At 38.2% G+C, this 26,336-nt stretch overlaps 1 protein-coding gene across 9 annotated transcripts in view; it reads left to right on the forward strand.

The window, feature by feature from the left end:
• The window catches only part of PCID2 (PCI domain containing 2), a 57,496-nt gene extending 40,040 nt beyond the window's left edge, over nucleotides 1-17,456 (forward strand). For all 9 annotated transcript variants that reach the window (XM_072621906.1, XM_072621909.1, XM_072621904.1 and 6 more), the window contains 7 exons: nucleotides 10,294-10,369; nucleotides 10,601-10,742; nucleotides 14,323-14,423; nucleotides 15,003-15,076; nucleotides 15,214-15,339; nucleotides 16,471-16,594; nucleotides 16,941-17,456. In XM_072621906.1, the coding sequence (XP_072478007.1) occupies nucleotides 10,294-10,369; nucleotides 10,601-10,742; nucleotides 14,323-14,423; nucleotides 15,003-15,076; nucleotides 15,214-15,339; nucleotides 16,471-16,594; nucleotides 16,941-17,030 (733 nt within the window). In that variant the 3' untranslated portion in view covers nucleotides 17,031-17,456. The remainder of the gene's footprint in view (nucleotides 1-10,293; nucleotides 10,370-10,600; nucleotides 10,743-14,322; nucleotides 14,424-15,002; nucleotides 15,077-15,213; nucleotides 15,340-16,470; nucleotides 16,595-16,940) is intronic.
• The last annotated feature ends 8,880 nt before the right edge of the window (nucleotides 17,457-26,336 follow it).

The following is a 26,336-nucleotide window of genomic DNA, read 5'->3' on the forward strand; positions in this document are numbered from 1 at the left end:
TGATTTCCACCGTCTCTTAGGATTCCTGTATGGTTTTCTCACCATAGCTCTTGTAGAGGCCAGTTCTATATGATCACCGGATCCTTTGCCTGCTCGTGGGTCATACCTTCATGGCTCTTCTTAGCTACTTTAGACATAAGAAATCTGCAAGTTTCCCCTCTTGGCATATGATGATTAAAGATCCTTCAGGGAAGCTTCTTCTAATGCAGTGAATTGCTGAAACAGGACTCTTCTCATCTTAAGAATCTGTTATTGCACAGAAGTGATATATACCACTCCACTGGATTTTTTTCTGATTTGCTGCATTTGGGGGATGTCATCGCTACCAATTCCATATTCTTTCAAATCCCCCAAGGAGGAAGTTGGGGGATGTTTTCTGAAGGGACCACACCTTAGTGGTCCCTAGGTTGTACCAACTATTCTTTAGCTTACTTTCATAATGTGCAGACAGCACATTTTGTAGATTAGGTTTACAGATAGTTATGAGTGCATGAATAAAAATGGTATATAGGAGCTGGTCATGACAGACTTGATGAACTGTTTGTCTGAATTTGCAAATTAAAAGAAATGTTCTTAATATGACAGGGATATATAGGAAGCTGAGCCTGAATCTCTCTGTAGTGATGCTCATACTTTGGGTGGGCAAGTGAGTTAGTGAAGGAATGGGAAGAAAAGTCAGGTAATGGTCAGCTAAGTGACACAGTGGGTAGAGTGTTGGACCTGGAGTTAGAAAGACTTATCTTCCTAAGTTCAAATCGGACCTCAGATACTTATAGCTGTGTGACTCTGGGCAAGTCACTTAATCCTTTTTGCCTCCGTTTTCTCAACTGTAAAATGAATTGGAGAAGAAAATGGCAAACCATTCAAAAATCTTTGCCAAGGGGGGAGGAGCCAAGATGGCAGAGTAGAAAGACACACATATGCTAGCTCCGAACCCACAGCCCATAAAATATCTGGAAAGAAGAACTCCCAACGAATTCTGGAGCAGCAGAAGCCACAGAACAATGGAGCAGACGAGATTTCTGTTCCAGAGAGCCCTGAAAACCTGACACAAAGGGTCCGTCCCTAACTGGACCCTGAGCAAAGCCCAGCCCTGCGTTGGCTGCGTGGCACCGAGAGGAGCAGATCCCAGCAGGCTTCAGAGATGGGAATCTCCAGCGGCCATGCAGGTCCCTCCACCCACAGGTGACAGGGGTCGGTGAGAGGGTCTCTTTGGCTGGTCGAGAGGGGAGTGTGGTGTCTCCATAACTCAGGCCCCCTTGGGAGGCATCAGTGGAGGCGGCAGCAGACCAGGGCTCCCCAAGCAGGCAGGAGCCCTGATCCATTGTTGAAGGTCTCTGCATAAACCCCCTGAGGGAACTAAGCCCTGTGTGGCAGCCTTGCTCCCACCTGAGCACCTGAACTTAATCTCACACTGAACAGCAGCCCTGCCCGCGCCCAAAGCCTTGAGGCTGGGAAGCAGCATTTGAATCTCAGACCCCAAGCGCTGGCTGGGTGGAGGCGAGGTGGGTGTGGAAAGAAAACTCAGAAATCAAGTCACTGGCTGGGAAAATGCCCAGAAAAGGAAAAAAAAATAAGACTATAGAAGGTTACTTTCTTGGTGAACAGATAATTCCTCCTTTCCTTTCTGATGAGAAAGAACAAGGCTTACCATCAGGAAAAGACACAGAAGTCAAGGCTTCTGTATCCCAAACATCCAAAATAACTATACCATGGGCTCAGGCCATGGAAGAGCTCAAAAAGGATTTTGAAAATCAAGTAAGAGAGGTGGAGGAAAAACTGGGAAGAGAAATGAGAGAGATTAAAGAAAAGTATGAGAAGCAGGTTAACACCTTGCTAAAGGAGACCCAAAAAATTGCTGAAGAAAGTAACACCTTGAAAAATAGGCTAACTCAATTGGCAAAAGAGGGTCAAAAAGCCAATGAGGAGAAGAATGCTTTAAAAAGCAGAATTAGCCAAATGGAAAAGGAGGTTCAAAAGCTCACTGAAGAAAATAGATCTTTAAAAATCAGAATGGAACAGATGGAGGCTAATGACTTTGTGAGAAACCAAGAAATCACAAAACAAAACCAAAAGAATGAAAAACTGGAAGAGAATGTGAAATATCTCATTGGAAAAACAACTGACCTGGAAAATAGATCCAGGAGAGACAATTTAAAAATTATGGGATTACCTGAAAGCCATGATCAAAAAAAGAGCCTAGACATCATCTTTCATGAAATTATCAAGGAAAACTGCCCTGAGATTCTAGAACCAGAGGGCAAAATAAGCATTCAAGGAATCCACAGATCACCTCCTGAAAGAGATCCAAAAAGAGAAACTCCTAGGAACATTGTGGCCAAATTCCAAAGTTCCCTGGTCAAGGAGAAAATATTGCAAGCAGCTAGAAAGAAACAATTCAAGTATTGGGGAAATACAATCAGGATAACACAAGATCTAGCAGCTTCTACATTAAGAGATCGAAGGGTGTGGAATATGATATTCCAGAAGTCAAAGGAACTAGGACTAAAACCAAGAATCACCTACCCAGCAAAACTGAGTATAATACTTCAGGGGAAAAAATGGTCTTTCAACGAAATTGGGGACTTTCAAGCATTCTTGATGAAAAGACCAGAGCTGAAAAGAAAATTTGACTTTCAAACACAAGAGTGAAGAGAAGTATGAAAAGGTAAAAAGCAAAGAGAAGTCATAAGGGACTTACTAAAGTTGAACTGTTTACATTCGTACATGGGAAGACAATATTTGTAACTCTTGAAACTTTTCAGTATCTGGGTAGTTGTTGGGATTACACACACACACATACACACACACACACACAGAGAACACAGAGTGAATTGAATAGGATGGGATCATATCTTAAAAAAATGAAATTAAGTGATGAGAGAGAAATATATTGGGAGGAGAAAGGGAGAAATGGAATGGGGCAAATTATCTCTCATAAAAGAGGCAAGCAAAAGACTTTTTAGTGGAGGGAAAAAGAAGGGAGGTGAGATAAAAACATGGTTTACTCTCATCACATTCGACTAAAGGAAGGAATAAAATGCACACTCATTTTGGTATGAAAACCTATCTTATAATACAGGAAAGTGGGGGAGAAGGGGATAAGCAGGGTGGGGGGGGATGATGGAAGGGAGGGCAATGGGAGGAGGGAGCAATTAGAAGTCAACACTCTTGGGGAGGGACAGGATCAAAAGAGAGAATAGAAGCAATGGGGGGCAGGATAGGATGGAGGGAAATATAGTTAATCTTACACAACATGACTATTATGGAAGTCATTTGCAAAACTACACAGATATGGCCTATATTGAATTGCTTGCCTTCCAAAAGGAATGGGTTGGGAGGGAGGGATGAAGAGAAGTTGGAATTCAAAGTTTTAGGATCAACTGTCGAGTACTGTTCTCGCTACTAGGAAATAAGAAATACAACTAAAGGGGTATAGAAAGTTATCTGGCCCTACAGGACAAAAGAGAAGATGGGGACAAGGGAAGGGAGGGATGATAGAAGAGAGGGCAGATTGGTGATAGGGGCAATTAGAATGCTTGGTGTTTTGGGGTGGGAGGAGGGGACAAATGGGGAGAAATTTGGAACCCAAAATTTTGTGAAAATGAATGTTAAAAGTTAAATAAATTAAATCTTTGCCAAGAAAACCCCAAATCAGGTCATGAAGAGATTGACTTGACTGAAAATGACTAAACAGTGATGGGAGTTGAAGATGGACATTCTCCTGAGTTCTGACCTCAGCAGGAAGGGTTATGTTGTTTTTAGATTCTCTAATGTCCCTAGCACAGAGTAGGACATAACTTTTAGTTATGTTATGTTACTTTTAGTATTTTTGATATAATTGCAGAACCATAGAGCTATAGAGTCTCAGACACAGCTCATTTGTGCTACTTCATCCCACAAACATTCTTACTATATAAAGTTACTTTTCAGGAGACAGGGAGTAGAAGAACATCTCCTGCATGGGAAGTTGTTCATAGAAAAGTTAGAACTGCATCAGTAAGTCTCTTGGACTTTTGGCTCGTGATTTTAGTTTGCAAATGAAAAAGTTGAGAAGTGGGCTTGGGAAAAGGTGAGAAAGTGAGAATGAGGTTAAAATCATTGTTAAATGAAGGAAGAAAATTAACTCCATTGTTATTGTTGGGGTTAAGTCCATAGCTAGCCCAAATTTGTTTGGGTAAGAAGCTTGTCTTCTATGTAGACAGAGACTCCTCTGGGATTCGCCTATTTCAGAAACTTAGTTGGCAATGGGTCTCTGAACAAGAGATAAGAACCATGACATGGATTTGCTTTTTAAGGAGCTTTCCAGGATCTGTAAAGCAGTGCTCTTGTGAAGGACTTTTTATTATCTTTTGAAAGACAAATTTAGTAAGTGGTTTAAAAAATTTCTTCATTTGTGAATGCAAAGTAGTGGGAAGATGCAGAGATAACTTGAGGGTTTTGCCTACATTGGAGATTGGGAAGATTGTAGTGCTAATTAAGAGAAATGGTAAAATTGAGACGATCTTATCCCTACAGAGTAATTTACATCCAAGGAAAACTAAGTGGCTTGGTGGAGAGAACACCAGACCTGGAGTCAGGAAGACCTGAGTAGGATCCAGCCTCAGTCCTTTACTAGCTGTGTGACCCTGGGGAAGTCACTTACCCCTGTTTGCCTCAGTTTCCTCACTTGTAAAATAAGCTGGAGAAGGAAATGGCAAACCACTCCAGTATCTTTGCCAAGAAAACCCCAGTGAGGTTAAAAGAGTCAGACGTGACTGAAATATTTGAACAAGAGAAACTGTATCTTCCCAAAAGTCTCCCTTATTGGTTATGCTTTCTAGATTCAAGGGTGACATACTCTCCTTCAGTTGAAATTTTGATATCTTTCCTATCTCCTTCTGGTAGGTAAAGCCTACTCAAGCATGGCTATGTATGTACTCTCCTGCATATTAACTTGTGCTCTCAAAGGCACCAAACAAAGGCTCATTATAGAATTCACTTGTGAATCCATCTGGCCCTGGAGATTTTTTCCTAGGGAGTTCATTGATGGCTTGTTCAATTTCTTTTTCTGAGATGGGGTTGTTTAAGTATTCAACTTCCTCTTCTGTTAATCTGGGCAATTTGTATTTTTTAAAATATTCATCCATCTCGTTTAGATTATCGAATTTGTGGGCATAAAGTTGGGCAAAGTAGTTTCTAATTATTGTTTTAATTTCCTCCTCATTGGAGGTGAGTTCACCCCTTTCATTTTTAATGTTAGTAATTTGGTTTTCTTCTTTCTTTTTTTTGATCAGATTAACCAAAGGTTTATCAATTTTATTAGTTTTTTCATAAAACCAACTATTGGTTTTATTTATTAATTCAATAGTTTTCTTTATTTCAATTTTATTAATCTCTCCTTTGGTTTTCAGTATTTCTAATTTGGTATTTACTTGGGGATTTTCAATTTGTTCTTTTTCTAGCTTTTTCAACTGCAAGCCTAAGTCATTGATCTCCTCTTTCTCTATTTTATTTATGTAAGCATTCAGAGATATAAAACTTCCCCTAATAACTGCTTTTGCAGTGTCCCATAAGTTTTGGTACGTTGTCTCACTATTGTCATTCTCTTGAATGAAGTTGTTGATTGTTTCTATGATTTCTTCTTTAACCCAATCCTTCTTTAGAATTAGATTATTTAGTTTCCAATTGATTTTTGGTTTCTCTTTCCATGGCCTTTTATTACATGTAATTTTTAATGCATTATGATCTGAAAAGGATGCATTGATTATCTCTACCTTTCTGCACTGGATTGTGAGATTTTTATGTCCTAGTACATGGTCAATTTTTGTAAATGTTCCATGTACCGCTGAGAAAAAGGTATATTCCTTTCTATTCCCATTTAATTTTCTCCAAAGATCTATCATATCTACCTTATCCAGAGTTTTATTTACCTCCTTAACCTCTTTCTTGTTTATTTTAAGGTTGGATTTATCTAGTTCAGAGAGGGGGAGGTTGAGGTCCCCCACTAGTATAGTTTTGCTATCAATTTCTTCCTTCAACTCCCCCAACCTCTCCTCTAAGAATCTGGATGCTATACCACTTGGAGCATACATGTTTAGTAATGATATTGCTTCATTGTCTATGGTGCCTTTTAGTAGGATATAGTTTCCATCCTTATCCCTTTTGATTAGATCTATTTCTGCTTTTGCTTTGTCTGAGATTAGGATTGCTACTCCTGCCTTTCTTACATGAGCTGAAGCACAATATATTCTGCTCCATCCTTTGACCTTTATCCTATGTGTATCCCCCCGTTTCAAATGTGTTTCTTGTAAGCAGCATATTGTTGGATTATGGCTTTTAATCCATTCTGCTATCCGTCTCCGTTTTATGGGAGAGTTCATCCCATTCACATTCACAGTTATGATTACAATCTGTGTATTTCCCTCCACCCTCTTTCCCACCATTTGTGCTTTTAACTCTCCCGTCTCCCTTCCCCTCCTCAATAGTATTCACTTTTCTCCCCCTCCTCCTGCAGCCTTCCCCTCCTTCTTTTAGCCCCCCTCCCTTTTAGTCCCCTTTACTCTTATTGCTTCTTTCCTCCCTTTTAGCCACCCTCCCCTTTCTTCCCCCTTCCCCTCCTACTACCTATAGAGCTAGTTAGGATTATCTGCTTAAGGTTATTGTTCCCTCCTTTGAACAAATCAGATGAGAGTACCTCTCAAACAATGCTCATCTCCCTCCCCTCCTTCCCTCTACTATGGTTTTGTACTTCTTCCTGTGATATAATTTGCCATTTTCTGCTTCCCCCTTTCCACACCTCCTATTACATTCCCTTCTCATACTTAAATCATATTTTTGCCATGACATCATTTACTTTATGCCCGTTCCCTCTACATATATCCCTTTTATCATAATAGCTGCACAGTTCTCAAGATTAACAGGTAGCATCTTCCCTTACAGGGAGGTAAACAGATTGCCCTAATTGAGTTGCAAGTTTTTGTTTTTGTTTTTTCCCCTCTGTTTACCTTTTTATGATTCTCTGGAGACCTGCATTTGAAGATCAAATTGTCTATTGAGTTCTGGTGTTTTGGTCAGGAAGCTCTGGAAATCCCTTATTTCGTTGAATGACTTTCTCCTTGCCTGAAATGTTATGCTGAACTTTGCTGGGTAGTTGATCCTCGGTTGGAGTCCCAACTCCTTTGCCTTACGGAATATTGGGTTCCAATTCTTTCGATCTTTTAATGTAGAAGCTGCAAGGTCCTGTGTGATCCTGACTGTGTGACCTTGATATTTAAATTGTTTCTTTCTGGCTGCTTGTAGTATTTTCTCCTTCACTTGATAGCTCTGGAATTTGGCAACTATATTTCTTGGGGTTTTGAGTTTGGGATCCCTTTCCGGTGGGGAACGGTGGATTCTTTCGATGACTATTTTGCCCTCTGAGTCTAGTACTTCTGGGCAGTTTTCCTTGATGATTTCCTGGAAGATATTGTCCAGACTCTTTTCTTCATCATGGGTTTCTGGCAGGCCAATAATTCTTAGATTTTCTCTCCTGGATCTATTTTCCAGGTCAGTTGTTTTTCCAATTAAATATTTTAGATTTTCTTCCATCTTTTCATTCTTTAGATTTTGTTTGACTGACTCTTGTTGCCTCATTGAGTCATTAGTTTCTACTTGCCCAATTCTAATCTTGATCGTATTGTTTTCTTCAGTTAGCTTTCGCATCTCCTTTTCCATCTGGCCAATTTTTCCCTTTAAGGAGCTATTTTCTCCATTTAATTTTTGTACTTCTTTTTCCATTCGACCAATTTTCCCAGTTAGGTTTTGGGTTTCCTTTTCCATCTGATCAATTTTCCCTATTAGGTTTTGAGTTTCCTTTTCCGTTTGATTAACTCTTCCTTTTAGGGAATTATTCTCTCCAGTTAATTTTTGAACTTCCTTTTCCATTTCTTCAATTTTCTTTTTCAGATTGATGTTCTCATCAGTGAATTCTTTTTTTATGGTTTTAAAATCATTGGCCAGTTTTTCTTTTATATCCTTCTTCAGACGTTCCAGGTAATCTAGTTGTGCTTGCGAGAAATTCATAGTCCCATCTGAGGTTTCAGATGGAAGTACAGTCTCAGCTCTGACCTCTTTGGTGTTTGTGTTTTGGTCCTTATCCCCATAGAAAGATTCTATGGTTTTTTCACTTTTCGTCTGCTTTTTCCGATTCATGATGTTGGCTGAGTGTTGTAGCTTTTGGTTCTTTCAGTCAGAAGATACAGATCTTTTGAGTTGATGTTTGTCTAGGCTAAAAGCAGGCTTTTTTTGTTGTTGTTGTTGTTGTTTCCCAGATCAACCCTGGGTTTAGCTTGATAGGTGTGTGAGAGGTGTGGTCTGGTCTCAGGCTATCTCCTCAGCTGGCCTGAGGCAAAGGCAAGGTCCGGGGGGGATGGTGATCCCAGCTTCCCTATTGTCTTCCCTTTTCCCCTGGAGGGCTGGGGCACGCCTAGAGGCTAATGCGTGTTCCCGCCCCTCCTGGGGCTCGTCTCCCGGGCTGAGGCTTGCTTGGGTCTCAGTGCGAATTTTTCTCTGCCTTGGGTCGTCTGTCCCTCCAGATAGCCTCCACCACGGTAGGAAGAATTCCCCTTTGCCACCTCTCCAGCCTCTGGTGTTACGAGACCACTCGCCCCTTTCTGCTGCTCCCACTGATCCAGGATCAATCTGGGGAAGAATTTTATGGTTCCCTCACGGTCATCGGGGGGGAGGGGAGAGCACTTACTGATCACTCCGGCATCCCAGCTTCTGGATGTTCAAGTAGTGACCCACTGAAGTCCCGTCTTTAGGCTGAAGATTTCAAAGGCTGTTGCGCTGATATCGTTGGTTCGGCCTGGCTTATCTCCTGCTCCGCTGGTCTCGCCCGCCACTCTCGGGCCCCTCGGGTCGCCTCCCACAAAGGCTCATTATTAGGGAGAAATATACAGTTTATGGTTTGTATTTCTATGCCTCTTATTTTGTATTGGCAGACTTTCCTACTCTAAAACAGTGGCTTTTCAGTTATTTAACATTCGGGGGCAAGCATGTATATCTACAAAGTCAATTAAATTTTTTCCCACTTTAAATGGAATATATCACTTCCTTTCCAACACTCACTAAAATGTTGGAAGGAAAAGGATCTGGGTTTGATAACAATATTAAGTAATGACATTATCCCAAGAATTGAGAAACCTGAGTCCTAGTTAGGGCAGTGCCACAGCACTAGAGTGCTGAGCCTGAAGTCAGGAAGACCCGAGTTCAAATCTAGCCTCAGATTTTTCCTAGCTGAGTGACCATCTGCAGGTTTTCCCTCAGTTTCTTCAACTGTAAAATGGATGTAATCATAACAAGGTTGTTGTGAGGATCAATTAAAATAGTATCTGTGAAGTGCTTAGAACAGTGCTTGGAATGTAGTAGGTAGTTAGTAAATACCTGTTCTCTTCCCTTCCCTTCTCTGTGTGATCTTGGCAAAGTCAACTGATTTCCCTGGAATAGTTTTCTTATCTATAAGATGAGAGGGGTTTACTGTTGTCCCTGCTAACTCTAAAGTCCTGTGATTCTATAAAAGTGTTTTTAAAATACAGTTTTCCTTTTTGAAAGTAAAGGATAAAGGCAACCTACAAAAATATGGGGAGCAGATCATACAGATGGCTTACGTGGAACTTGAAAGAGAGGTCATTAAGAGAGAATGGCAGAAGAATAGTCTGGAAATGTCAGTGGAGAAACAGGGAGTAGTATGGACATTAATTCTCATAGCTCTGTCAATCACGAAGAGTGACTTCCAGTGGAGACAGTCTCAAGGGATGTGAGATGACCTCCACAGATGAGAAGAAGGTTTTGTTTAGAGTGAAGAGGCAGAACTTGAGTGAGTTGAAGATGGAAGGGTATTTGTTGACAGTAGAGTTAGAGGATGTAAAGGGCACAATGGAATGGGTAGCTTAGTTTTAACTAAAATTTAAAGTGTTCTATCTTAACTTTTTTTTATGTTCATGTAATAGGACATTTCTTAACCTTCTCTATTTTTCCAAACTGCTTTTAGCCATTAAGCTTTTGCATAACATTGCTGTCATTATAAAATAGGTTGGACAGCTTGGCCTAAGAGATGGTAAATCAGGATTACAATTCCTGATTCTCAGCCTTTTTAATTTCATATATTAGATAAGGCCTTTTTATTCCTGCCTCCGTTTTAGTAGTGACACGTGAAAGGCCCTTGTTGGCTCTTACAACTTGGTTGCCAAAAGCTTATTTAATTGTTTGTTTTTCTCACTTTAACTAGTTACTGAAATTTCACTTCTTTTTTTTCTTAATCTCTTGCAACAGCCGTGCTGGTATAGATGATTCTAAGAAGTGGGGAATGCTTTTTCTGGTCAATCAACTGTTTAAAATTTATTTTAAGGTAGGCTTCTAGTTTAATATTTGATATATAGATTTATAAAGTGCATTTCTTTCTAGGAAGATTACCTCATAAATATTACATTTGTCTTAACCCCCGTTGGTGGAAGTAAGGTTTTATGACTTCCGTTTTACAAAATGGTTCTAATATTCTTATTGAGATAGTGTAGTACTATTTTATCTAACTTATTTAATTTTTGTATATTATGTGCTAATTTGAATTTCCACTTTACAGATCAACAAGCTTCATCTTTGTAAGCCCCTGATTAGAGCAATTGATAGCTCAAATCTGAAAGATGACTACAGCACAGCTCAGAGAGTTACATACAAGTACTATGTTGGTCGCAAGGCGATGTTTGACAGTGATTTTAAGCAAGGTATTCTAATAGAATAAGTTACTGATATTAATAGAGGGATTGAAAACAACATAATACAGTTACTGTATTTCAGTTCCAATTAGGACAACAGTTAACAGGTGCTGGATTATGTTCTTTGTTGGAGCTAAAGTTGCTTAAAAAACAATGAAAATCAAACATTTGAAAGTTCATTGCTACTGCCAAGAGAAGACTCCACTCTCTCCTCCAATAGAGAATTGACAGCCAATATCACAGACTGAAAGTTGTTCATTCCTTCCTCTTTTTTGTATGTGTTTATGAAAAAACCACAAAATATATGTATTTTAAAGTTCTTATTCAATTTCCCAAATATCCAGTGAGTGATAACTTTGTGTAATATACTCTGCTACACTCTGGATACAAAGATGAAACAACACAATCCCTGCTTGTATTCTTGGTGGAAGAATAAGACAAGTATACAAATAGCTCTAATATCATTTTTAAATGCCATAAAAAAGGGGCAAAGAGAAAAGTTACCACTCCTTTGAGGGACTTTGGCAAAGGCTTGGAGAAGGTGGTGACACCTAAGCTGGACATTGCAGAAAGCGAAAGGTTTCCAGCAGGTTGAGATGGACTGAGTCTGTTTCAGGGCTGGGAGATTGCAAAGGCAAAATGAGAGGGTGGGGCAAGATTGGGAAGCCGGGCACTGCTGAGCAGTCATGAGCCACTTGGGATTTTGTCTAGGGGAGTGACGTGATCTTATCTGTTAATCAAAAAGGTGATCATAATATCTATGTGAAGGAAGTGGAGAAGAGAGTGACTGGAGGCAGGCTTTTCAGGAAACTTGTATAATAATCCAGAGAAGATGTAATAAATACCTGAGCTAGGGTGGTAGCAGTAGGGAAGAAGGAAAGCACAGATGCAAGAGAGATTCCATAAGTAGAAATGATAGGAACCTGGCCATCCATTGGATATGTTGTTTGGGGAAAGGGAAGAATAAAAAATTGTTCCTAAGTTGTGAATGACAAGTAGGAGAGTGACTCCATCAACAGAAATAAAGAAGACAGGGGTGAGATTGAGCTAAGAGTAGTATGACAAGTTTGACCTTTCCTAGTCCAGCCTGAACCTGAGCAAGAAATTTCTGACAAAGGATCTTCTAACCTCTAATGTAAATCTTGTGTCATGGGCATTCCACTCTGTCCTGAGGCAGCGCTTTCCATCTTCAGCTTGCTCTCCAGGTTAGGAAGTTTTCCTTCTGTCAAGCAGTAATATACATTTTTCACCATCCAGTTATTCTTCATTCTGCGTTTTGAAGATGTGCAAAACAAACTTAATCCCACTTTAATATGACTAATCTCCAGTTTCATGAAGGTAGCTATCATGTCCCTAGTAAGTCTTGACTCCTGTAAGTTAAACAGCAGAGTTCCTTTAATTGATCTCTCGATTGCATGATGTATCTGCTTCGTGTGTGTGTGTGTGTGTGTGTGTGCATATATACACACACATACATATATAAGTACACATAGATATGTATATGTAGCCTATTATTGCTAGCTCACATCAGCCTTTAGCACGGTTTCTGACATTTAATAAGCACTGCAAAATGCTAGTTGGCTGTGACTGATTACATTTGCTTTCAGTTTTCCACCTCTTCAGCTTTAGAGGAAGTAAATATGCTTAAAATAAACTATAACTTTTATGCTTGGAAAACATTGTGTTTGCAAACCTAGGGTTATCCTTTTATCTGAGATGATAAAATTGACATATGAAGGATATGTTAAGTGATTTTATAGTCACATGGTCTGTTGATTGGAATTTTAAAGTTCAATTCACAGCCACTGAATTCATTGATACTTGGTTAGCAAGCTTTGTGCCTTTTTTCTCCAGTGGTTTCTTTTAATTACTGTTAGTGATTAATGTATATGCAGAGTTTTCTGCTGTCTTTAATTTCAAAGCAATCATTAAGCCAACATTGAGAAAATTGTTACTAAGTTTTTTCTAATTTTGTACTCCCTTAGTTGACATCATCAGTTTTCTCAGCACTATTTATTTGTTTGTTTTTGGATTTTTGTTTAACAGTAGTGGGATAGTTCTATATAACACTTCTATTAAGTCATTTAGATCATACTCCAGCCATCTGTTGAATGAACCTGCTGCAAATACTTGGTAATAGTGTAAAAACTCCTTATTTTACTAGCAATTGTAGTATCTCATTCTACAGGACTATACAAATTAGTTTATCTTTTAACCAAGCTGAAACTTAGGAAAAAATGACTGGAATAGGTTTTGTTGTTTTTTTAAAAATGCTCTGAATTTGTAGATTAACTTGTTTTAAACTCATTCTAGTTAGCATTTAGTGTACTAATATTTTTCCTTTGAGCAGGTGCTCAACTTTAAAAAAGATACCTAATTTTCTAGAAGTGAATTTACCCCAGTAATAATTGAAGCCATCATAGCTTTAATATTGATGTGATTTAAATTAAAAGGATAATCTTAAAATATATAAGTATATCTCACATAGTAAAATATATGTTCCTAAGTTGTAAAACAAATTTTTGTCAAGTAAACAAAATTTTTCATTGAGTTATAATTTCAGAGTTTTGTACCAAGGGAAAAAAATTTGGTTTCAAGGTACAGACCTGACAAATCAACAGAAAGGCTCATACTTAGTAGACATGGAGAAAATATTTACGATATTCAAAAGCACAGGGTTTAAGAATCTAAATGTCAACCCAGGTGTTTGCTGTAACAGCACTCAGTTCTGTGCTTCAGATTTCCCCCAGTATCTGGTAGGAAACGGCATTCATGGTTTGTCTGACATCAAAGACCAAGTAAAGAGATCACCTAATCCTGATGTTATTTTCAGTAGTTTAGTAATTTGAAGAATACAGAAACATTCCATCACTCCCAAGTCTTTTATTTAAATCTTCCAAAAGTAGACCTTTGCCTTTAGCAGGACTTATTTCAAATTTTAATTTATAAATTATATTAAATCATACAATAGAATCATTTTTTAACATTGGTATCCAAGACCAGAATGAATATGTTAATAGACACCCTGTTTATCATATTAGACTTTGTAGCTATGTTGAGTTCATTTGCTCATCATATTTGCAAATCTGTCATATTAAGTCTGCTTGTAAGTAATGATTTCAGAGAATAGTGGGTGCTGCTCTGTGCCATTTTTATCCTGCATGACCATGTTCGTTTCAGAAGTCTCTACTGAGACTACATTTTTTATCATACTCATTTTTTCCAAGTATATGTGTTGTTGCCTTTTTTGTAGACTGCTTACGATGTTGCTGCAGCCTTGCCAAATAACCTTAGACAGTTGTTGTCAGTGTTAGTGGGGCATAATTTCCCCACCTTTTTTTCTCATTTGTAGAAAGTAGACCATCTCAGGCAGTCCATGTTGAATCTTTCCTATCTTTAGGAAAAATCATTGATTACAGAAATTGAATTAGACTGCATTTTGGTATATGGAAAAGAGACTATTTTTTGTCCTAGGCATAATAGGGATAAAATATAATATATATTACTCTAATGTTGATGAAGAAGTACTGAAAAATGTTTAGGATGACCTTTAATTTAAATATTCTTGGGGGGTGTTATCTCCCTACAGCTGAAGAATATCTATCATTTGCCTTTGAGCACTGTCACCGTTCAAGTCAGAAAAATAAAAGAATGATTCTGATATATCTGCTGCCAGTAAAAATGCTGTTGGTGAGTGGTTGTGCATCTTTATTTTTCTAGGTCTATTGACTTTGAAGTGGAAGAAATGATGCCGTGACTGCTAATTTTATATTCTTAGTTTATCAGTATCCTTGGAATAATAGAGGAAAAGAGATTTGGGAGGAGGGTAGAACTAATTTATATGATGGATATTTTGGGGACATCTCAGCAGCTTTACACTTCTGTTACCTTCCTTTAAAACCATGACCCCCTTTGTCGTGATCATTTATTATTTTCACAAAATGTGTAATTTAGCTAACCTTACCCGAGACTGATTTCCTACGCAAGGAAAATGTAACACCTCTTATTTCATGTATTTTATTTCTTCCCATTAAAGTTACTTTTGATATTTTAAAAAAAATAGATCGTATTTGTTAGGTTTGATTAAATTATTTTTCCTGTATTAAAAACATCCTTGTACAGCTGTCTTTAGGAGTAATAAATTTTAAGAAATTGGTCAATAACTTTTTTTGTTTTGCTTTATTATTTCCTGGACAGGAGTTTATAAAGGCTTGTTCAATTTATAAATACCAAAATTTTTATTTCACAAAATGTAAACATTTTTCATAGGGTCATATGCCAACAGTTGAGCTTTTGAAAAAATATCATCTTATGCAATTTGCAGAAGTAACCAAAGCTGTGAGGTATAGTATGTTCTCCTATCTATTAATTTTTAAAATAGCATAAAATGAATTCTTGTGCATTTGTCTTAGGTAAAAAATGGTAATTTTCACTGGAATAATAAATTACACTTGTCTATCTTTTCTATTAATCACCATAGTGAAGGAAATCTGCTGCTCCTGAATGAAGCTCTAACAAAACATGAAACCTTCTTTATTCGCTGTGGTATTTTCCTTATTCTTGAGAAGCTGAAGATCATCACCTATAGAAACCTCTTTAAGAAAGTGTAAGCATGTCTCTCCTTTTTGTTAAATAACACAAGATATTGCACAGTAGCCAGGGGAGACATTTAGCAGGGGTAAGGTGTTTAGGTGTTTGTGGAGAAACAGCTTTTTTTTTAATGTATCAGTTCACATTTGAAATATAAACAAAGTGTACTTTTTGGGTTTGTTTGGGTGTTTCTGGGGCAATATCTGCTAAAAAAAAATCAATAGCTTTTTTTAAAAAAGTATATCAGTGAGATTAATCCTGAATGTATCATATATTATACAAATAAGTTATGAAAAAGAGAGGGAGACATGTAGAATTTTCCATGAGACATGTGGAATTCATCCTGTCAGTTTATCCTCTGACTGTAGCCCCATAAGTTTTTGTGTCTCCGTAGACAAAGAAATGAAACTGGCCAAACAGTTCTCTCGTTCCCTAATCCAAAGGACTGCGGTCCCACAGTGGGCTTGTCCCAGCCTCATCAGCGGCTGCTTGCTGCTGTCGGTGTTTGGCTTAAAAAACAGATTGAATTCTCCTTTATGATTTGGATTTGATGATATGATTTAATATATGTATTAAAAATAAAAGAAGACTCTAAGACTTTGTCAGTATGAATCACATACTTTAGGCATATGTTGAATTAGTTGCTCCTTTTATTAAAAATTAACCAGATAATGCTTTCCCCCTCCACATGAAAATTAAATCTGTTACTATTGTAACTTTTCCTACAGTTAGTACTGTTAGAGGGCTTTTTTTTGCCTCTGAGTGTTTTCCCAGTGACAGTTGAGTGTTTGAATGTCAGCAAGCAAAATAAGATTTTTTACTTTTTTAAATCAACTTTTGGTTAGAATGATAAATCTCGGATTGTCATCTGAAATTTATTAAGTTAATTGATGTGGAAGGAATAAAAACCTTTTAACTATAAGAGATAACTTTGAATATTAAACCTATATCCTCCCTTAAAAGGAAATTGACTGAATAGATTTTATTTCCCATCATAATTTTTAGTTTTATTGAAGACGTACCTGTTACATAAAGTGTGCTGAGTGGCATATTTTTGGTTTTAATCCATCAGTGTAATCAGTGATTTTTTTCTTATCAAAGGTTACTGTATATTAAAATATGACTAAAATATATTTTCTCATTTCAGATATTTATTACTCAGAACACATCAACTTTCTCTTGATGCTTTTCTAGTTGCCTTAAAATTCATGCAAGTGGAAGATGTTGATATCGATGAAGTTCAGTGCATTTTAGCCAATCTCATATACATGGTATATATTCAGTTTGATTTAATTTCAGTGGCCATAATAGAATTTGATTTAGAATTTGCATTTTTTTATTCAAGTAAACCTAACACTACTTAGTTATCTATTCTTTTTTGTTGAACCATTTCAGTATCTTTCTTTTAGTAAAGCCAGTTTTCTTTAATATGTACTATAGTATGCAGTAGTGTAATTTTGATTCCTATACCAAGTTACAGTCAAGTAACTTGGGTGATCATTGTGACTTTGGAATCATGCCAAAAACTGGATTCTAAACTTTGCATCTTTACTGTGATTTCAAGAAGTATGAAGCCAATTTTAAATACCCTTCTTTTATTTTTTTCTGTTCTTTCAGGGTCATATTAAAGGATACATATCTCATCAGCATCAAAAGCTAGTGGTTAGCAAGCAAAACCCCTTTCCTCCACTTTCAACTGTGTGTTGATTCTACAACACTAAGTCTAAACAGTTTTTGCAGAAAATTAAACTTGCAAAACTTTTTTTTAATAAGTCATGCAGTTGAAACTCAAAAGTAATCCTGTTACATTTGGAACTGGAATCTTGGAAACTTCTCATGGCTCCTTTCCCAGGGACACAGAGGCTATGAACTTGGCAGCGTACCTAGAGGACATGAATTGCTCCTTTATAAAATACAGCTTCTGTTAACTTCAGTATGATCTGAAATTTCTCTGTAGGAAAAAAGAAAACATTCCTTGTGTACCATGAATCTTTTATAAAACTTCTGAAAAGATGGTATTTTGAATATTTTTAAGGCAGCTACACATTTTACTTTTCATAGTGTTATTCATAAAGTGGCCTTTGTGCTTTTTCATTACTGTTTTGAAAAATAAACATTCAGGATGTATGGAAATGGTGTGTTCTCTGTCATCTTTCAGAATATTAGGGTTTCAGTATTCCATTTGAATATTGTTTTGTGCATAACAGCTTGGCAGGCTTCGATTCTTTTAAGAGGCAAATTACATTTGATTTTGAATTCTTCTTTTCCTTGTATTTGCTCATTATAGCCTAGTTAAGCACATTTTTTTTTCTGACTGTGAAAAATGCTTTGGAAAATCATTATGTCCCCAGACCCCCAAATCCGTTGCAATCTTACAAGTTTGTATAAATTGTCAGTCCTCTTCATCCCAGGGAAAGGACCCTTCTAGAGTTCAGATTCCTCTTATTATGCTAGAAATGCAAAGGTAGACCCCCTAGTTCATTTTCTTTTTCGTTTTCAGATTTATTTGAACTTTGGCAAAACTGTCTTTCTCACTCCCTCAATATTGTGAATGCATTGAGAATGATTGGAACAGCTTCAAACTAGCTCTTTGCTTTTCCTTGACATATCCCCCAATAGTCTTGGAATTCCTAGTAGCAATCTGGTTTCAGACCTACATGACCCATGTTCTCCATTTCTCACTGTGATAGAGATCCCCACAGAAACATTCAGAAGTTAAAAAAGGATGTAATCTCACTGCAAACCTGCTGTAAGTATTTTAATAATGAAATTTTTGGTGTACCAAAATAACTTTTCCAACATCCACGAGTACCCTCATTTGGAGAAGTTTGGTTTTATGTATGTATTAAACTATGAACTGCTTTATAAATGTATGGTATTACTTTAAAAAAAAAATAAAACATGACTGGATCCAGATGGCCCAGGAGGGCAAGTGAGGCTGGCGACCTTGTACAACCCTCCCTCACTCAAGACAAAGTAAAATGCAAGTCATGTCATTATTTCTCTGATGGCATGGACTTTGAAAATGAAGGACAAACACAGACCTCAATTGAAATGGGGTTGATATCATGTGTTTTGTCTCTTGAAGCTAGAAGCCAGAAGCACCAGAAGAGACTGAAGAATCTGAGAGGATTGAAGAGAAAGGATTTGTCTTCTCTTCTGCTTTTTATGAACTCCATCCCACCTTTCGTGAAATATGAGGCTTTGAACTGCAGTAGGAAGGAGCAGGGCCCATACCAATGATCTTTGCCACTTGGGTTACACAAGGAATAGCAAGGCGAGTGTTGCGGGATTGTAGAATATAAAGAAGAGAGAAGGAAGAAAGGAAACAAGAAAAGGAATAAGCATTTATTAAGCACCTAGTATGTTCCAGGTACTACGCTAAGTGTTTACAAATGTTATCTCATTTTATCCTAACAACAACCCTGGAAGGAGGATGCTGTTGAGAAAACTGAGGCAGACAGATTAAGTGACAACATCTAGTAAGAATCTCAGGTTGCTTTTGAACTCAGGCCTGCTGGTCCATCCACCCGGCTGCCACAGGGGAACAAAGTGTAAGACTGCTAGAAAAGGGTTTTAAAGTCAGAGGCGATTTGCTGTCACAGCATACTTTCTTTTTACCTCTACCTGGTAAAACCAGTAGTTTACTTCAGAGCTCATTTCAGGCCCTGCAGAGGACCTGTTCCGATCATCAGTCACCAGCAACCTCCCTCCTGGAAGTTGCCAAGTACTCTGTGCTTGTTTTTGTCTTACTCCACTCCTAAACCTAATAAAACATAAGTTCTGGAAAGCCTGAAAAAGATAAAACATAAAATGTTATTGCTGTTTTTCATTTTTACATCATCTAAATTTCTTCCTGCACCCCTGTTCCTTTTACTCCCAGAGAGCCATCCTATGTAACCAAAAACAGAAATTAAGACAGAAGGAAAAAAAAAAAGCAAATCTACCAGTATGTTGGGAAAAAAATGGCAGTATTTGCAGTGTTCACCACTGCTAGACCTCCCATTTCTGCCAAGGAGTTGTCTTCCACTTCTTCTTTGGGTGCATGCTTATTATTTGTAGTTTTGTACCATTCATTTTCAGTTTTTTTGTCGTTCTTTCAAATTATATTGTACTCGTGTATATTTTCTTGGTTCTGCTTTTTTTATTTTCTGTCCTTTCATTTAAGTCTTTCTGTGCTTCTCTGTATTCATTATACTGATCACTTCTTATTGCATAGCAGCATTCCATTACATCATCTCATAGTTTTCTTGGACATCTTTAGTTTATAGGCATCTGCCTTATTTCCAGTTCTTTGATATGAAGTGTTACTTTTGCACACAGTGTGGTATTGTGAATAAGCACTAGAGTCTGAGGACTTGAATTGGAATCACTGCTCTAGCATGACCATTAGACCACAGACAGGATCCTTTATCCTCTCCAAGACTGTTTCTCCATCTAAATTATGTACATAAGTGTGAGAGGACTAAAAGAAAATGAAAACTTTTTTTTCCTAAATGTTTTCCTCATTGTCCACTTTATTTTTTTAATCATTAAATTTCACATTTGAAGGAATTAAGGTTATATGTGGCCTTGTAGGACCTCGGGTGTAGCCTTTTGATTGAGTCCTAAACAAATCCTTTTATTCAAGGGATTTGTTTTGTGAAGTTTGAATTCAGTCTAAAGGTTGCACTTGAGGACCTAGAGGGCCACATGTGGCCTTGAGATCCCAGGTTCCCCTCCACCAGAGCTTTCCCTCCCCTAGTATAGCTTTCAAGAATCCAAGGTCACCTCCATGTCCACAAGCGAGACCTCAGAATCAAGCTTTTGCTTGACTGCCTCAGAGATGATTATTATAGCTTCTGTATATACTGATACCTGTTGCAGAGCATGATGTAGTGGGGATATTCTATGAAGAACTTGAAAAAATCCCTCAAACCAAGTTTGATACTTTGATGATGTGTTGGGCACAAGGGAGGATGGTGAATACCATTCAAGATTCAGAAATGTAAGAACAACATTTCAGAAGCCCATATGGTCTGCTCTGCTTAGTTTTTTTCATCTTAACTAGCTGTGTGACTTTGGACATGTCATTTAACCTGTCTCAAACTCAGTTTTCTCGTTTCAAAAAAGAGGAAATTTTAAAATGTAACCTCCGAGATATTTCCTCTGTCAGTATTACTAAGATCCGCTTGACATTCTGGTCACTTTGAGGATGTGAAGGGGTTTCTCAGGGAGCTATTTTTTTCCTTTTCTTTCCTAGTCACTGACACTAGCCATTTGTAGATTCTATGCTTTTTTCAGTCACAATGCATGTCGATTACCTATAATTTAAAACTGTGAAATTGATCAGTTTAAGCAGATTTCATAAACATATGAACACATTTCTTCATAGTGTATTATATATGCAGCGTAGATTAGGAAGAAAGGTATTTATAGATGGTCAGAGAACCAGAATAGTTCGTTGTAGAGTAGAAAGGACCAATCCCTTTATTTTACATTTTCATTGATGAGCAATAGCGCATACAGGTGGATAAAAGCATAACTGGGACAGGAACCCAAGTGTGTTAACTCCTGGTGTAGTGACCTTTCCATATTGTACCACCCTAGTCACTAGGCGATCCTGCTTATTGAGTTAGATCTTCACAGAGTAATCCCTTTATTTTTTTAATGAATAGCTCAAAATGTCAAATGTTCTGTCATTCATTGTGAGTGGAAAAATATTTTAAAATGAAATGTTTTGTTTTTAAATGTTTGTTTTGTTTTACTATGTTTATTTCTCTCATTGATTCCGTGGATATGTATTTTCCAGTATCTTTGCTTTGGCCCTATCACTTCCTCCCTTGGGTCGTAGTCCTCATTTTCTGACCTCTTAGACACCAGCCTCTACCTGTCTACTTCAACAGCACTTTCCATGTATAGTCATTGGCCTGCATTTCTAAGAGGCAAAGTGAGCTTGCTTCAACGGATTACTCACTTTAGCCATACTGCCTACCTTGGGGATATTGCCTGCCTATCCACAACGCACTCCCCTATTTCCATTTGGTCATTGATTTATCAACCCTGAACTCCAAATTGGATGTTACCCTCTTTAGACCTGGCATTTTCCCCCTGTACTTCCAAACTGCTTCCTATGTATTTCTGCAGCCTGGTCTAGATACTTGTAGGGGCCAGCCTGCTTACCTTGGTTTTGTGACTGGTCTATTCTCTTCAGTCTTTTGGGCACTAATATGTCATCTGATTCCTTTTGTATTCTTTTCCAGGGGCAGAACCTCAATCTCCACTGGCTAATTTTAGACTCAAGTTATGAGTTCTCAGCTTGCCCCATTTTGTAACTATGAAAGGCCTAAACCTTGAAACTAAAGCACAAAACAGAAATGTTTCTTCTGATTCTAGCAAAAAAAAAAAAAATTAGCCTCTTTACCATTCCTATCCTAAAGTGTTCTTTTAAATGCACTTTCTCATTAATGTTCACTAATTTAATACTTTCTGCATTTCATAGCAAAAACTCCTGTTGACTTAGCATTTTCACATGTGTAGTGTGCCTCCTACTAAAACAAGCATCTATCATACAGGTTTGGGGTTTTTAGATAATAAACTTTATTTTCTCTCCAGCTGGAATGTAAACTTGAGTCTAGGGACGGATTTTGCCTTTGTGTAGTAGATCTGTGTTGCTTCCTTGTTATCCTTGAAAATAAAGGCCCATGTACATGTACTGTTCCCATTATCTGTTAAACCTGTTTAGCTTTTGCCCAAAGTAATCAGAACACACTGCTGTCATTTGCTGCCTTTCTAAGTTCTCTAAGCCAGGTTTTTAAAACCTGAGTATGTTCTTAAAAAATCAATTTCGGTGTTCAAAATGAAGGTAAATTGGGAATTTGCAGTATAAGCCTCTTTTAAATGTTTATTGACATTTCACTTGCTTTTGAACAGCCCTTAATATTTCTTAAAGTGTTTAAGGCTGTGTGGCAAAATTAATAAGAAGCTAGTCCAGAATCAGGAAGATCTGGGTTCAGGCCTTGCCATTTACACATTGACCATGTAGCCATGGATAGATAAGTAATTGAATCTCTCACTCCCCTCTGCAGCTTGGTGCAGAGGATAACGTACTGAGCTTGGAAGACCTGAATTCACATCCTGCTTTGGATACTTGTGATCTGTGTGACCCTGGACTAATCATTTAATCTCTCTTGTCATTAATTTTCTCATCTGTAAAATGGAGATAATTATATTTCCTACTTCCTAGAGTTATTGTGAGGACCAAGGGAGATCACTTAAATAAAACATTTTCAAAATCTTAAAGCACTATGTAAATGCTAGCTGCTTTTATTGGCACTACAATTATTGATAATCCTAGTACTGCTAATAAAAACAGCCATTAGTTGTAGTTCCTTATGCGTAAAGGGATTTAAATTTCTCAGTGAAGGTTCTCTACACTAGTGAAATCACAAGTCTGGACTCTCCTCCATTGCAGACAAAACAAAGCAAACCCCTGCAGTAGCCCACAATTTGGGTTACGTAAGCCTGCCGCTAAATGCATTGTGTATATATGGGTTGTAGCATAAATATCTACTATGTGCTAAGGCTAGGGCTAAAACAGCAGAAGTAAAACAAGCTTAAGGATCTTATATCCTTTTCAGGGCTGCTCAAATATCTTTGGTATCCAAAAGACGTGTGCAGTAGCCACACCCCAGTAAACTTGTGGGTTGAAGGTAACTGAGGGCCTTCAAGCCCATCAATGAGTTAGGGGGGTGTCTACCCCAAGCATGTGAAGATGAGGACAATTTGTTCCAGTGGTCATGAAGGCAGCTGAGTCAGGTGCTGTGGAGCCCTTAGAGCTTGGTTAGACATGAAAGACACCAAGATCTGCATCCTGAGCCATCGCCAATACTTTGGACTTTTGTCTTGCTATTGGACTCTAATGACTCTGAAAGAGTAAGGTTAATGACTGTGCAACTCTGCCTTACTTAAGTCGAGCTTATATGCAAGTAAAGATGTCCCCATTTTACAGTTTTTTACCTACCTCAAAGTCCCGTGATGACAGGCAAATGACAGAGCAGTAAGTGTGGATACAGTAGGACCTAGTCACAGCTCTGCACAGACAGCCCAGGCCTAAGGGTTGTCTTCTCACTAGACTGAAGCAGCAGTGAGATTCAACAGCTCTTCTGGGTGTCTGATCAGCCTCTTAAGGACCACATTGCTTACTTCTTTGCATGAAGAAAAAGCTAGAAAATATGCCCTAAAATTGGTCTGCTTCACCAAACTCTGGACTTCTTACTCTGGCAGGCAAGGATCTCACTCTGTGGTCAAAACACATAAAATAAATGTACAAAAGCTTTTGCAAAGATGATTCCACTCAATGTTAGGACATGGAATATGTTCATACTCATAGGCAACAAGAAATCCAACAGACCTAAAAAATGAACAGCTCTTATTGCAAGAGAATTCAGCAGGGATCACATCCAAACAGCAGTCCTGAGTAAAACGAGGCTGGCAAATGAAGGCCAGCTTCCTGAAGTTAGAGCTGGCTACATTTTTTTTTTTTGGAGTAGTTGCAATGATGGGGAATGTTGTGAAGTTAGTATAGATTTCACAATCAAAACTAAGCTAGTTAGCAATCTTGTATGCATCCCAAAAGGAGTGAACAAGAGGCTCATGACAGTGTGATTGCCATTTGCAGGAAAGCACTATGCCACCATCATCAATGTAGACAAACCCTAATGAGGTAAAAAAATATTATGAAGACCTGGAGATCCTCATAATCAATGTGCCAAAAGGCTTGTTATTTTGGTGCCTTTAATGCCAAAGTAGGCATAGATTATCAGACGTAGCGTGAAGTCCTTGGAAGTAATGAAGTTGGAAATAGCAACAGCAATGGTCACTAATTACCAACACTATCTTCCATTTACCTAAATACAATAAAATTTTGTGGATCTATTCTCCCAGCAAGCACTGGCATTTAATAGATTGTGTTAGTGTGAGGAGAAGAGACAGACAGGATGTGAGAATGATGAAGGTGATGTGTGGCAAAGTGCTGAACTGATCATAGACTTATCCTCTCCAAAGTAAACATTTGCTTTCAACAAAAGCAGCAACCCCAAAGGCAAAATGACCAAAAGAAAATGTCAACCAATTAGAGGACATCTCCTTACATGAAAAGTTTGTGGCTAACTTAGAGAGAAAGCAGAGCCAAAACACGGTAACAGTGGAGAAAAAAAAGTGTGCAGCTTTCAGGGATTTGGGGTACAGTACCTCATTTCTAATCCGGGTCAGAACACTTGCAGAAATCAAGATTGGTTTGATGAAAGTGATGGGGAAATTCAGAAGCTGCTAAATAAAAACCATGAACTCCATTGCATTTACAATCGGGATAGGGTTTACTGGCTACATTTCCTTCTTTGTTTTTCCCTTCCTTCCTTCCTTCCTTCCTTCCTTCCTTCCTTCTTTCCTTCCTTCCTTCCTTCCTTCCTTCCTTCCTTCCTTCCTTCCTTCCTTCCTTCCGGCCATCCCTTGACTACTTCTTAAAGAGGTCTATTCACTGAATGGACATTACCCCAATCTAAGTGAATATCTGAAAAGGCCTTAGCCTAAAAAGGCCAGGGTCTCCCACTGCATCCTGGCCCATCTCCAGTCATCCTGATGAACAACAATCCTTGTGACTATTGGATTCAGATGGTTCTTTTAGAAAAAGTGAGGCTGGTGACCTTGCTCAGCCCTCTCTCACTCAAATCAGTCAATTGCAAATCATGTCATCATTTCCCTGATGTCATGGTCCTCTTCAAAAACTAAGGACAAAACACAAGAAGGCAACATTGAACTCCATCAAAAGTAAAGTGCAAACAAAGCTTAGAGAGATGCAGGATTTATGGCTCAGTAAGAAAGTAGGTGAAATTCAGTTTTACACTAATAACAATCCAAAGTGCTCTTATGCTCTGAATGCTCTCCATGGGCCAAAGACCTATAGTGCGTTTCCACTACTCAGCACTGAGGGGGCCACATTGATTAGTGTTAAGGACACGATCCTGAAGAGATGGGCTGAATACTTCCATAGCATTCTCAATAGACCATCATCAACCAATGCTGAAGCCATTGACTGTTTTCCTCAGGTTGAAGTCAGTTCTGCTGTAGCTGGACTCCCAACTAATGAAGGGGTTTTGAATGACTCCTCTTGTATGGTAAAGCACCTGGTACTGATTCTATTCCAGCTGAGATTTACAAGGCAGGGGGTCCACTGCTCATATAAAAGCTTACTGAAATGTTCCAGGTTATATGGCAAGAGGGGGTTATCCTTCAGGAGTTCAAGGATGTCTCCATTATCTATATAAGGAAAAGGGAAATAAGTTGTCCTGTGACAATCACAGGGGGTGAGTGGGTCTTTCTCTCTCTCTCTTAGTCATTGTTGGCAAGATTCATGCCAGAGTCCTCGTTAATAGACTGATCTTTCACCTGGAAGATGGTCATCTACTAGAGAGCCAGTGTGGCTTCAGAAAGGGCTGAGGAACAGTTGATATAGTGTTTGCTGCATGACAACTCTAGGAGAAATGTTAGGAGTGGAACAGAGAACTGTACACAATGTTCATTAATCTGACCAGGGCTTTTGATACTGCCAATTGAGAGGGCTTATGGAAAATCATGGCAAAATTTGCCTGAAAAGTTCATCAGTATCGTATACCAGTTTCATGATGGCATGCTTCTGTGGATAATGGATGATGCTCTTTCATTTTTCCATTGAAAAGCTCATTTTCACAATGCAGTGAAGTGGGAACTGTGTGCTTGTTCTCATATCTTTAGTATGATGTTTTTAGCGATGTTGTTAGATGTATTCAACAAGAATGAAAGCAGAATCAAGGGCAGCTACCACACTGACATTAAATTACTTAAATTGAAAAGGCTATGAGCCAAAACTAAAATGGAGGGAGAGTTGGTGTGCAACTTTTTGTTTGCAGATGATTGCATATTCAACGTAGCCTCTGAGGATGAGATGCTGCAGCAGGGTATGAATTGATTCTCGGCTTTTTGTGCTAATTTTCATTG

The sequence above is a fragment of the Notamacropus eugenii genome, chromosome 6, assembly GCF_028372415.1.
Source record: "Notamacropus eugenii isolate mMacEug1 chromosome 6, mMacEug1.pri_v2, whole genome shotgun sequence".
NCBI classification, from domain to species: Eukaryota; Metazoa; Chordata; class Mammalia; order Diprotodontia; family Macropodidae; genus Notamacropus; species Notamacropus eugenii.